We start from the raw sequence: 14,138 nt of genomic DNA, 5'->3' as shown, positions 1-14,138 counted from the left end.
AATTTCAAAACACAACACAAAAAGATGAAAAAAAAACCAAAAAAAAAAACAACAAAAAACAAAAATAACAAAAACAAAAGACAACAAAACATTGAAAATAAAAAAAATACTAAAATGATTACAAAACAAAAAAAAATTTACAAAAAAAAAGCACTTGCTGTTTTCAATTAGTTTAATTGAATTCATTAAGAATGTTTGTATTTCAGCATTGATTTAGTGGCGCCATCTATGGCTTGCTAGCGCATTGACGATTTACATTTCTGCACCCGCAAAGTATGCTACAAAAAAAAATATTTGCTGCGCACTGCTTGCTTGTTTACCCATCATTCAAATGATCCTAGCTCGGTCATATCCTGGCACATTTTCACCGGACTTGCTGCGTTCGATTTGTGGAAACGAACTCTATCGATTGCCATCAAAAAATTATGGGGTCATCTAAGAATCCAGCATTTGAAATTTTTCAACGTCAGAGCCAAAGAAAAGTTACCAAAATAACAAATTCCAGGATAACTCGAGAACCACAAAAGCGATTGCAATGTCCTTTGGCAGGATAATAGTGCTCTTGAATACGTGTCGTTTGACACTCAACTTGCAAGGATCAGACATGATATGGCCGAGATATACGTTATTTTTGCTACACCAAAAAGTCCTTGTAACTTGGCTGTTTGCAGGACATTTGTCCTTATTGGTATGCCATTTGGTTTGTATACATTAGTACTATATTTGTGCCAAAGGACATCACGATCGTCCTTCAAACGGCGGAGATAGGGCGGATTCTTGGAAATTTCAGCAATTTTCTATACCTCCCCCTTGTAAAAATTTGAAGTGAATTTTTTGTGGGGATAATAAAAATCCTTGAATGCAAATCGATAATACTAGTTACTCTGACTAGTAAAAGGTAAGTCGCGAGATCCTTAAGGATTTGCCTAAGTTATGGCAAGGAAACGAATGTCCTTTTTAAGAAACAAGCTAAAACTTGGTCATATCCTGCCGCAATGTCAAAGGACACGTATAGCTAGGATTGCAAGGATCTTCTCGATCGATGCGCTTCAAAAAAGTATCCAGCATCAAAAAAGAAACCTACATTTGGAATTTGTCGAGAACCGCAAGGACAATTGAAATGTCCTTTGACCAGTCGATAGGACTCATTAATACACATCGCTTGCCAGGATATGCTAGGACATTCGCGAGCCTACTTTCTGTATACAAGTGTTTTTTTCGCCTCTTCTAAGGATTTTCGTCCTTAGCGTTATATTTGTGTAAGAAGACATCCTGTTCGTCCTTTAATTTTTAGAAACATCCTTAAAATTCTAGAGCTGGTTACTTTGATTACAAAGATTAGATTCTTAGAATATAACCGAGTTGTGGCTAAAATTCGATTGTCCTTTTTGCAAAATTAAACTATTTCTCAGCCATATCATTTTGCTTTCGTCAAAGGATACATATTGTTGGGATCGCAAGGACCTACACTAGTCTACAACAGAACGTCTTTTGGGAAATTGGCTAATAATTTTAAGTTGACATTTAAGTGGTTAACTAAATACAAAGCTTTTTATTACATTTTGATTTTAAGTTTATGTAAATCATTAACTTGTTGGTCTCTCTACAATATTCAACTTACACATTAAATACGAAAAACGAAACAAATGTTGATTTACTTAAAAATAAATACATTATGTTGTTATAACCAAATTTTAAGTGGGAGTTGGGTTTATAATAGTATTTTTTCACTTTTAAACGTGTAACTAAGCACTGCTATTTCAAAGTTTACAGCTGTAAATATGTTTTTCATTTTGGGAGTACTTAAATGGTGAAATACAATTTGTCTTTTTATGGCTTAGTTTAATTTGATCAAAACTTTTTGATACAACTAATATTAAAATGTTTCATTTTTACAGTATTTAAATGATGAAATACAATTTGACTTTTCATGGATTGGTAAAATTTGATCAAATAGTCGATACAAAAAATAATATTAATATCGTCTTATAGTTATGTTTAACATTGCTACTTTGAGGTTGAAATCGCAGCCAACTTGAATATAAAATATGAACATAATAATGACATTGATAAGCAAAAAATAAATAACAACAATTCTGACAACATTCTGTTGAAGTTAACAGTTATGTTGGTTAATTTTCTTTCGAAGCGTTGCCACCATCAAACATTAGCGTTAATCGAACAGCAAAAGTCGCACATTGCCAAGTGCATCGATGTGATCAAGCGACTGCTCACGGAGCGTTGCAGCATCGAGAAGAAGGAGGCGCGAGTGAGATCCATGGAGAATCGTCTGCGCCTGGGACAGTTTGTTGTACAGCGCAGAGGCAAAACATTGAACGAACACTGGACAAATGGTTCTGCATTCCAGGAGATCGGTCGACGACGTGAAGCGATTGTCGCTGAACGTGAAGAGATCGAACGTCTGAAGGAGTTGCTGTTGAAGCAGCGACAATCTGAGTTTGATCGTAACAGCAACATTTATCAGCAGTGCACTGAGGAATATCATCAACAGCAGCACGAACAACTGAATTCCAATTTGAATGAGTCCTCGCAATTGTCTGAGAAGGGACTTCCATTCACAACCGTTGGTCCTGGCAGCACAGGATATTTTGGCAGCGATGGCTTCGCCAGCTTTGACAGCGGCAATCTCTGCAAAGTAGTGAAATTCGTTAAACCAGATCGTAAATCAAATGAATATACAGCTCAAGAGTATTACCAACACGATGAGATGCTCAAACTGCGACAGAATGCACTCAAAAAGGAGGACGCCGATCTGCAGCGCGAGTTGGAAAGTCTCGTGTGTCAACGTGGCCTCCATATACGCGAAGTCAAGCGCATTCAAAATGAAGATCAGGTGAGGTGACTGCAAGCATAGAGAATAGAATTATTTTTAATTACTGGAATTATTATATTTATATATTTTACAAACTCAGCAAATAATCATTAAGTAAATAATTAGATGGTTCCTTTTCTAAATGTTAATATCATCATAAATGTTTACTTTCAACTATTCTTTGCTTTGCAGTCCATCTATAACAATAATCCTGTGTTAAATGATCGCTATCTGCTCTTAACACTGCTTGGCAAGGGCGGCTACTCAGAGGTGTACAAAGCATTCGATCTCAAGGAGCAACGTTATGCGGCATGCAAAATTCATCAATTGAATAACAATTGGTCGGAGGTTAAGAAAGCTAATTATTTCAGGTGAGCAACAAGCAAGAAACAGAAAGAATAAATTAAAGTTATATATGAAATTGAAAAGAAAAAACATATACCAATGTATTGTTTAAGTATGAGTTAAGATGAATCTTTAGTAAAGATATAATCAATAAGATTAGAACTTTAATTAGAGCTCTCAATGAATTGGGTAAATTGGGAAAAATGAACGAATTGATACGAAAAACGAAAGATTATCGAATTTATATATTTTATCGTAAAATAAAAAACGTTTCTAAAATTTAATTTTAGTTTTAAATACAGTGCTAATCCAGAGCTATAAGAATAGTCTTTACTTAATTTTAAAATTTTGGTGGTTTATGTTTTTTTCACCGTAAGCGACAAATTCCGACGGAGAATTTGCCATATAAATTGTCCATGATAATGTAATCTAAATATTGAAAATATTTTCCAACCAAAACTTAGTTGCATTTAAAATATTTAGAAGCGTTTCTAGTTTATCAAATTTGGATTAGATTGTTTAAAATTTAAAAATTAAATTTTAGTAGCTTTTAAAATAAGTTAATGTTCATTGTAATTATATCTATTTTGTTAAAATAAATAATGTTAGTATCTAAAAACGATTTGAAATATTTGAAAAACAACTTCATCTTTAATTCACTGTGAATATCTCATGTATTATTTCAATCTTTAGACACGCCCTCCGCGAATATAACATTCACATGTCGATGGATAGTTCCCTGATAGTAAAGCTCTACGATGTGTTTGAGGTCGATGCCAATTCATTCTGCACTGTCATGGAATATTGCGATGGACCCGATCTCTCCCATTATCTGCAACAGCATAAAACTATACCCGAACGTCAGGCTCGCTCAATAATAATGCAGGTGAGTGAATAACTTCAATAAGTTGAATAATACTCTAGGAAAGATCGGATTACTTTAAAGCTGATCAAACAATTTGTTCTCTTCCACTCACACTTTCAAACTTTTGTTAAATTTATGTTATACTTTGGAGATTTCAATGCAATAAGGAATACTATTCGTTATTTCAATAAAATAATATAATTGGAGCTATTTTTACTCTGATATTCTGCTTAGTTTATATATCTTAAATATTTTTAAACACTTAAGTAAACATATGATAAAATGAGATTTAAGTTAGATGAAGATTGAATTTATTTTTATTTCTTGATTTATCTAAGATTTAACTAATTAATACAAGAATATAAGGAAAAATTATAGAAATCAGAGAACAATGATATTGCCCTTAAGTAAACATATTTTATTTAAGAAAAATATTTCATTTAAATAAAGATTGAATTTCTTGTTGTGCACCAACTTAAATAATAATTAATAAACACGAGAACGCAAAAATTGCAAAACTATGGAAAAATTATAGAAAGCAGACAAAAAATATGTTGCTTCATCAAATATATTTTCACTTAAGCGCCTATAATGTGTGACCGTTAAATGAGATTTGGCTTCACTTCTTCAATAATTATTTCCGCATTTCATTAATGTTTTTCTCTACTTTATTCACAACTCAGATTGCCTCTGCTCTGAAGTATCTAAATGAGATTAAGCCACCCGTCATTCACTACGATATTAAACCGGGAAACATATTGTTAAGCGAGGGAAATGTCTGCGGTGCGATCAAATTAACCGACTTCGGGCTGTCAAAAGTTATGGACATTGAGAACTACGAACCAGATGATGGCATGGATCTGACATCTCAAGGAGCTGGCACCTTATGGTGAGTGATTGCAACTGAAATTTCGTTTGAAATATGTAAAAATAATTCAGATTTCATTCTGTTTTGTAGGTATTTGCCACCCGAGTGCTTTGTTATTGGCGACGATCCACCGAAAATCTGTTCGAAAGTCGATGTTTGGAGCTTGGGTGTCGTGTTCTATCAGTGTTTGTACGGCAAGAAGCCATTCGCACACAATATATCGCCGGCTGTGATCGTTAAAGAGAAACTCATACTGAATGCTACCGAAGTGCAGTTTCCCAACGAACCAACTGTCTCCAATGAAGCAAAGGTTAATTTGCAATTTCTAAAGTATTGTTAATCATTTGTTGATAATTGCAGAATTTCATTCGCTGCTGCCTGACGCATTGCAAAGAGGATCGCATGAATGTGTTTGAGCTGGCTCAGCATGAATATATTCAGCCACGAGTGTCGAAACAGCAACAGCAGAAACTTGATTTATCTGCAAAGCAGCAACATAACAGCTAAAGGAATAGCACAAAATATTATACGAACTTGAACCAGAATCTTTTATGAATATATGCGAATATTTCTAAATTAAACAGTGAAAGCATCAACTAAAGGAATCGAACACGACATCAATAATGTTTGCTGAATTTTCAACATGTTTTATCAACTCTTATAAATACTCTTATACTTGAGTAGAACAAAAGCTAAAGACATGCTGATGAAATTGTTCTTTTAGGTCTAATTATAACTAATGTAATAACTTTTATTTAAATTATAAATTTCAATGTAATTAGTATTCTAAACTGACTTTCTTCTAAACTCAAAAATTTTAGTTAAATCATAATTTAATATATTTAAATCTAAATAGTACTGTGACTAAGTGTTTGCCTAACCAAGAGCTCGACGTTTGCAATTTGTATAACACAAATTTGAAAAAATAATAATTTCTTAACGTTTTATTAATTTACGAAAAAGTAATCTGATTATTGCTTTTAAAAGTTGAGTAGTAATCAATTTGAATTGAGCGACAAATTAAACTGAAAGTTGAAATTTCTAACTGGTATAACAAATTATTCTTTTTCAATTCTTCAACCAACCAAGAGATAAAAATTCCCGTTTTTTCTAGGGACCGTAATCAATATATACAAAATATAATTTACAAATTATTAGTTTTACAAACTTTTGTTAATAAAAATGACAAAACAAGAAATTGAAATCATTACTCAATTGTAGTAATTTCTTCAGATATAAACGATATATGTCGAAGCTTTGCAAAGTTGAATTTAAGATAGTTAATTAAACAAAAAACCGCCCAAAGAATTCAGTTTCTGTGGCCTCTATATAGACTTATGTGGACAATTAACTACTCAAACATTTTGGTCAATTTCATAGAGCAATAAGACAAAAATTTAGAATGTAAATGGAAATTTTCTACAAAATTGAATATTCGGATTTAACTCAAAGAATTTTACAATAAAAAAACTAAACCAAAACCAAATTATTAAAGAAAAATACATTTTAAAAATTAAAAAACTAAACCAAAAACAAAGAACTAAAGAAAATTATAACATAGAAAAAACAAAATGATAAAACAACAAGAAATTGTAATGAAAATCGTTACCGTTTTTAATAAGTTCAATGTAATGCGAAGTACGTTTGCTTTTAAATTTCCAATTAACGAATTCCATTGTTATAGCAACGTTAATTCAAGCAATGATTTATTCCATTAGGAATCGATAGTTAGGAGAGCTGAGCGAACGGCTTCGGCTACACAGGCATCCTCAGATGCCATTCCTGAAAAAAAGGAACATGTTTAGACAATTGAAGGAGGAGCAAGAAAATTATTTACCCATCGATTGAAAAAGTGTCATCGACGTTGGCTCCGGTTTGTAGTCTTTATTGATAACGCCGCCAACTTCGCCAGCAATAGACACGGGGAATCCATTTAGTTCGTGCTCGGCATTGGCCAGACTATCGACAAACACTTCCGATTGCTGGTAGACATCTGTGGCCACCTCGCCGAAAGCCACTTCGCCAGCTCCAACAGCTGCAATCGAAGAAGGGAAACAATAAGTTTGGTATTTATTACTGATTGGAATCTTATTGATCTTACCGTTGATGTGCAGTCCACGCTTTGAGCCAAGATCGCAGGCATTGAAGAGCGGCTCCCGACTGAACGTGGCCACACAAATGACATTCGCATCTCGCACAGCTTCGCGCGCTGAGTTGCAAACAACAATCTCCGGTGTGTGCTGCAAGTTCGTCATGTTGCACAGCTTGTCGGCCAACTGCTGGGCACGCGTTGCGGTGCGATTGTAGAGCAGCAGCTGCTCCACCTTAAAGTTGGCGCACATGGCCACAGCGTGTATCTCGCCCTGAGTTCCACAACCGATGATGGCCACCTTGATGGGCAGCTCACTGATCGCTGCGTTGAAGCGACCAAAGTACAGATATTTGGTGGCCACCACAGAGGCAGCTGCAGTGCGCCATGTGGTGATATCGGTGCCGCTCATGATGGCATCCAGTTCGCCTGTTCCTGCGTTGAACAGCAGTATATTGGCCGCAATGCTTGGCAACGGCGGCTGCAGCTCTTGATTACTCCGGAACGATGTAACCAGCTTGCAGGCCAGTGTCGAGCGTGTTGCATTGCCGGCATCTCCAGAAGCGCCTGCCGCACTCAAACGGTAGTTGCCCACGTAGGCGGGCATGGTGAACAGCAGTTGGCTACGCTCTGTGCCGGCAATGGTCACACTGCGCATCGGTTGGCTGACGACATACGGCAATTGTGGCGCATTCCTTGATTGCGCAGCAACCGCTTTTAAAGCCTCCTCGACGGCCTCGTTGACCAGCTGCCAGGTTAGCACACGACGCACCAATTCTGCGCCATAATAAATGGGACCGCTCATTTTATGTGATGAATGCGATGCGAATGGAAAAAAGCAAACAGAGCTTTCATTCCAATTTGACGCTAGGAGTTCGGCCAGCTATTATCAGCAGATTGATTATGAAATTGACCTTTAACAGCATATCTTATCAGTAACATATCACTACACATAAATGTATTTATAATTAAATACATTTTTATCACTTAAGATGAATTAACACTTTATTGCTTGAAAAAAGCTTTTTTATTGCGCACCTGTTGTCGGGATGTGACCAATAAGTAAAAAATCGAAAAATATACTGGTTTCGCCGCGGAACTATACTAAGACAACAATATACTTAAAAGTTCCATCTGGTTACACTACATTAAACTCTTTAGTATATTTTTCAATTGTGAAAGGTTGTGCGCGTCGCTTTAAACCGTTTTTTATTCCGGTGTTTTAAAAAAAAATCGTGAAGTTTCTTTCTCACCTTTCAGTTTTTCTGTCTCTGCTCTGTCACTGCTCATATTTACGTAAAAATAACAGCTTTTGGATAAATACACAATTTAAAAACAAGTGCTGCATTTCTTCACTCAAATAACGGTGAAAATGAGATTGGTAAGTGACAGCATTTTTATGCGCGAAAAATACCTGAAAAAGTGTCGTTTACTTTATAGTATTTTTAAAGCATTAAGTACATTTGATGCTGACTGTCTCATTTTGCTCAATTTATTATACGAAATTTTTTTTTTGTATTATTCAATTATTTTGAAAACATCAACAACATCAATGGACATGAACATTTTCGATACATAATTTACTTGCATTATTGATTTCAACATTTTGCTAACATAATATAAAATCGAATATATCGATATTTGCGTACGCTAGTCGCTGTCACTGCAAATCAGTTTATATTTGAATGGCTTTTATTTTGCATTTTTTTTTTTTACAAATTATTGGGATAACTAATAGAAAGAAGGTATCAATTTTGTAAGTGTTCGATTTATTATATATTATTACTGTTATGTCCGTCTGTCGTTCAGCTCGATAAATCAATCGATAGCACTGATAAGTTTTACCGCCAATGGGCGATACTTATTAATGTACGATTTAAAAATATAATTGCTCAAGAACTTTAAAATTTGCACAAGTGATGTGAATACTTTCATTTGATTGCTGCACTTTTCCTCATTGCCTAAACATTTTCTCAGTACACTTCGCTATGGGGGGTTTGGGGCGTGAAAGCATTTTCACTTGTGCTTTGTGCGCTTGCATGATGAACCACAGAAAAGGGCGTTCATAAAACTCAAAAGAAACGACACGAAATTATACCACAAAAGGGAAATTATGAATGTTGTATGTATGTATGATGTATGTAGGCATGTGCTCGAGTATGCGGTGACTTCGTATACAGTTTGCTGTTGCAATAGATAATTCTCGGTGTTCAGTTGAGTGACATGTTCATCTGAACGTCTGAAGAGCGCAACATCTTGATATCGAAACGACACCAAGCTCTGTGTGTCACATTTGCGAAAGTGAAAATCGTTTTCCGCTGATACGAGAATTAATTTATGCGACTGCATTGTTTAGACAGCCTCTAGCCACTAGCCTGAAGCCTCAAGCCGCACTTTTCTTCCCAGCCACAAATTCAAATTTTGACATAATTTTTGTAGCTTTCTCACTTTTGTCTCGTGAGTGCAATTTCACTTGAGTTGACCTTTGTTGCAGCCTCCCCATCAACACACCCCATCATCATCAGCAGCCGCCTCTTTAATGTGGCAGCCACCATTGTGACTTGTCGACGGCCTTGGGAATTGCATTTTGCCTCTTGATTTATTTGTGCAACTTGGGGGGCACCACAAATCAAAGTCAATTGCATGCCGCTGCTGACTCACCACCAAACTTTACAGCCAAACACCATTCAGGCTCTGCCCTGGGAGCTGTGGCAGCCTGGAGCTCTAAGACCTGTTGCTGGCCTGCTGCCCAGGACACTCCTCTCCCTCTCCTTGCCCCACTAGGCACAGTGGTTCTAAATGCTTTGACCTTGTGTTGTGGTAAGTGGCGAGCCATAAATTTTGGCGCTGCCGTTGCGCAAAATCCGTTGCGCCCCAAATCCGAGTCTCTCCCCCCCCAAAATCAGAATCGAAAATTGAAAACGAAAACGAAATCGAAAAGTGAATTGTCGCCAACACTTTGAATAAATTGTTAAGCGATTTGGCAAGCGCCAAAAGAAATACCAAAATTTAATTTAAACCAAACACCCAAGAAATCCAAATAATATCTCAGAGCACACACGAGCACAAATTGCTGAAAAACGTTTCAACGAAAACGCGAAAAATGAAAAGCGATGCAATCGTTATTATATTTACAGCCAATAACAGTTACTACAAAAGAAGACTTGTATTATAGGCATTATTAGGTTGCAATCACTTTGACAGTGTCTTTGTAACTTGGGTGATGTATTTTCCATATTAGAAATTTACATTTTTTGAAAAATACAATTCAGATTGAGAATTTACATTTTTGAATAAGATTTGTTTTCTTTTTTTGTAATTTTTTATTGAAATGAGTGCTTAAGAATTATATTCATTAAATTGAATCATAAATTGGACTTATTTCACATATAAGAAGTTTACATTTTTTTAAAAATACAATTGAGACTTAGAATTTACATTTTTGAATCAGTTTTGTTTTCTTTTTTTGTAATTTCTTATTGAAATGTGTGCCCAAGGATTGTTTTCATTAAATTGAATATTAAATTGGACTTATTTTCCATATAAATTATAATTTTTGGAAAAATACAATTGAAATTTAGAATTTACATTTTAAAATCAGTTTTGTGGTTTCAAATTTATTATTGAGATGAGTGCTTAAGGATTATTCTCATTAAATTGATTATTGAATTGTAAATTTTCTACACAGAATTTATTTTATTTTATTTTAATGAAAGTGAAAGACACATAAAACTATAATTTTTTTTCATTTCATATAAACTTTTATTCCTTTCACATAGATATAAAATAACTTTATAAATGATTTTAGTAATGACTTTAAATTAATTTCCAATTAGACAATATTTTTTTTTAGTTGATCACTTTATTAAAAAAGCATGAATATGAATTAATGATGTTAGTGAAAAACTTGTTTGGATTGGATTCAGGTGGAAGGGTATTGGCAATTTCGGGGTTTTAGTTCTGTTTTTGTTCTCTGAGTAAGTGTGCGTGTGTGCATTGTGTGTGTGTGTGTAAAAGAGACTTGAAATTTTGTTTCAAGTTGCTGAAAAGCCAACACAATTTTTATTTATGCCATTTTTTTGTGTTTTGGTTTTTTTTGGTGGTCTGGTGCTGGCGGCTTTTGAATTTGTAACTGTAACTTTAACTTGAGCAGCAAATGTTGGCGTATGGTGTGCAGTTGTTGCTATTGCTGTGATTTCAGTTGCTGTTGCTGTTGTTGTTGCACACACAGCAGAACGTTGCCACACCTTTTTAATGTGCTGCCCTCATTGGCATTGCCTGTTTGCTGTGTTGGGGTTTTCAGTTGTCTGTTGCTGCAGTTGTTTCTGTTTATACTATTGTTATTGTTTTAATGTGCGCCCGCACACCATGTGCATACACACACACACACATACATACATATATATTCGCACACACTCACACTCTGAAACAGCCACGCTTGCACTACATACATAAAAAGGAAAGTTGGCAACGCTGGAGACTTGTGGCTTGGTGAGCGGAGAATGGTGGAGAGTGGTGGAGACTTGAGGTGAGCTTTGTAGATCAATCGCGAGTTTAACTTAACTTCGGACTGCCTTTTGCCGTTAGCCGCCGGCGGCGTCGACGTCAGCGTCGGCAGCGGCAGCGCTCACTAAAATGTTGTTTGTCCTTGGAGAATGTGGCGGAAAAAAAAGCACAAATGCAAACACTAGACTTATGCGATATGTGTGTGTGTGTGTGTGTGTATGTGTATATTCTACACACTCACATTTATGGATGCCCATGTATCAGCGTAATTGTGCCGTTAGGTTTTGCGTTGATGCCGCCGCACCCAACTTTGTCCGTTCCACTGTCCCGCTGTCCCAGCTGACCAGCCCCTTTCCCTTGCTCCGCCCCCGTTCCGCCCCCGTTCAGTTCATTGAAACCATTCCTTGGCCCATGCCAAACGTCAGATTTAGATCGACTCACAATCGTTGCCGTCATATTCATCAATTTTGTTATTGTTGCTATTATTATTGTTATTGTTATTGCTGTTGCTGTTACTGTTGTTGCTATTATAGATTTGCTTTACAATTTGCTTTTGTTTAATTGTCTCGATTATACTTGTAGTTGTTTATTGTTCGATTGCCGCGACTTCCGTCTGCGCACTTTTATTTCTCAGTCTCACTCCCTCGCTTCGCATCCTCAAAGCCTTTGCTTGAATTTAGTAAAAAACATTTGAAAAGTATGGCACATGAGAATATTTTGAATTAATTCATTCGTAATCGAGTCGCAATTATATTGTTGTTATCAATTGGCTTATTATTTTTTCCTACTTTCATTTTATTTTTTCTTACAAAACTGTATTTAAGTATTAAGAAAGTGTTGTAAAGTAAACTGATAATACATATTTGAAATCGATTTTGAAAAGTGAATTTCTTAAAAAAACAGGGATTTTTTAAAAATCTGTTTGACTACAAAGATGTATTTATCATATGAGACAAACTACTTTCATTTTTAGAGCTTTACAAAATACAATTTTTTTAATAAAGTCAGAAAAATAAAAGTTTTTTTGTTATTTATATTTTTGAAAAGTCGACTAAACACAGTGGATAATGAAAAATATCGTTATATCGTAAATAACTTCACACATTTCGATAATGAAAAAATATTTTAGTTATAGAAAACAAAAAGTAATAAAATCCTTATATCGTACATAAATTGAAAAATATTTAATATTTGCTAAATCGACTAAACACAGTGGATAATAAAAAAATATCGTTATATCCTCAATAAATTACAAAAAAAATCGGTAATAAAAAACATTTTAGTTATATTAAACGAAAACTAATAGAATCCTCATATTTCACAAATGTTTTTTGGCGAATTTGGAAACTAGCGAATACTTTCCTATTGTAGAAATTAAAGTATTATTGGATACAATCATAAAACTCCTTTGGTTACATCTCAGGCTTACACTTGAAGCAAAAATATACTTTTACTTGATGCAGTAAATGCAAGTGTACTTTAGTAGACTTCCCCAAAAAATCGCTTTTGCACTTGGCCAATTCGCAGCACACACAAGTATTGCGAGAACTGCTTGGCCACAGAGCAGCCCACACAATGAGATTTGCATAAATTGTGTGCAAAGTTAGTTGTTGCCAATTTGTGAGTCCTTTCGCCCACGGAAAAAGAGTTTACCAAATGTACATATTTAAATGCTGCATGTTTATCATTAGCATATTTCAGATATATCTTCCACACTCTTCTCACCTCCCCCGATCTTCCCTAGTTCCCTCGTTCCATCGCCCATCGTTTTTTTTCCCCCCCATTGCCCGCAACAATGCAATGCAATAAAGCAAACGTACTAATCGCTTAACATTCGTTTCGTTTCCACTTGTTGCGTGGGGTAAGGCTAATGCTGCGTTCACACTACACTCAATGGTTACTTGAAACATTTTTAATATTACGAGTGTTTATATCAAATGGTTTTTATAACAAATATTTTATTGGTTGACAAAGTCAAAGTCAAAATTTTTATATCAAATGGTTTTTATAACAAATATTTCATAGGTTGACAAAGTCTTTATTGTTCCATATTCAATGTAAAAACTATGCTCTTTGATAATTAAAAAAAAAAAAAACTACAAATATAAATGAAAACTAGAACGTAGCATAACTATAATTAATATAAAAAAGTTTTTATAGTTTTTATATTTAGATAAAGTTATGTAGGAGCTAAGAATTTATAAAAATTTAGTATAGGGTAGGAATTAAATTTATAGACCAAATTATCACACCCATAAAAATATGTATTTGTATTTTGCATAAATTTAATTCTTACCCTATACTAAATTTGTATAAATTCAAAATCGACAGTTGAATAAGTTACATTATTTATATTTTACTTTATACAAGAATTTTGCAAGAAATTTACTTCAAAATGACTGTAAAATATGTTAAAAAAAATCATCTAAAATCATCAAAAAAAAGATTTTGGCAAAGAAATTTACTTAAAAGCTTTTGATAAATGTGTAACAAGATTTATATATGCTTTATAAAAGATTTTCCTAAATAAATTTATAATTTTCTTACTTATTTCCTACTAATATACAACTATAATAATCATTGAATAAAATATTTGTTTAATTGCAGACCATTTTAGAAAGTCCAATGCTTT

The 14,138-nt window shown here is 34.5% G+C and overlaps 2 protein-coding genes across 2 annotated transcripts; one reads left to right on the top strand and one right to left on the bottom strand.

Moving 5' to 3' along the window:
- The first annotated feature begins 1,898 nt into the window (after window positions 1–1,898).
- On the top strand, window positions 1,899–5,663 carry LOC132795760 (serine/threonine-protein kinase tousled-like 2). Its single transcript, XM_060806639.1, has 6 exons — window positions 1,899–2,854; window positions 3,026–3,204; window positions 3,872–4,064; window positions 4,727–4,932; window positions 5,002–5,221; window positions 5,272–5,663. The coding sequence occupies exons 1-6, from the start codon at window positions 2,126–2,128 to the stop codon at window positions 5,416–5,418; spliced, it is 1,674 nt and encodes a 557-aa protein (XP_060662622.1). The 5' UTR covers window positions 1,899–2,125; the 3' UTR covers window positions 5,419–5,663.
- Window positions 2,730–8,043, bottom strand: LOC132795761 (ketimine reductase mu-crystallin). The gene is made up of 4 exons (XM_060806640.1): window positions 7,013–8,043; window positions 6,749–6,946; window positions 6,521–6,693; window positions 2,730–2,863 (listed from the first exon to the last, which is right to left on the bottom strand). Exons 1-3 carry the CDS (start codon window positions 7,803–7,805, stop codon window positions 6,626–6,628), a joined length of 1,059 nt encoding a protein of 352 aa, XP_060662623.1. The 5' UTR covers window positions 7,806–8,043; the 3' UTR covers window positions 2,730–2,863; window positions 6,521–6,625.
- Between the last annotated feature and the right edge of the window lie 6,095 nt (window positions 8,044–14,138).

The sequence above is a fragment of the Drosophila nasuta genome, chromosome X, assembly GCF_023558535.2.
Source record: "Drosophila nasuta strain 15112-1781.00 chromosome X, ASM2355853v1, whole genome shotgun sequence".
Classification (NCBI taxonomy): Eukaryota; Metazoa; Arthropoda; class Insecta; order Diptera; family Drosophilidae; genus Drosophila; species Drosophila nasuta.
This window is presented reverse-complemented; position numbering and strand designations above follow the sequence as displayed.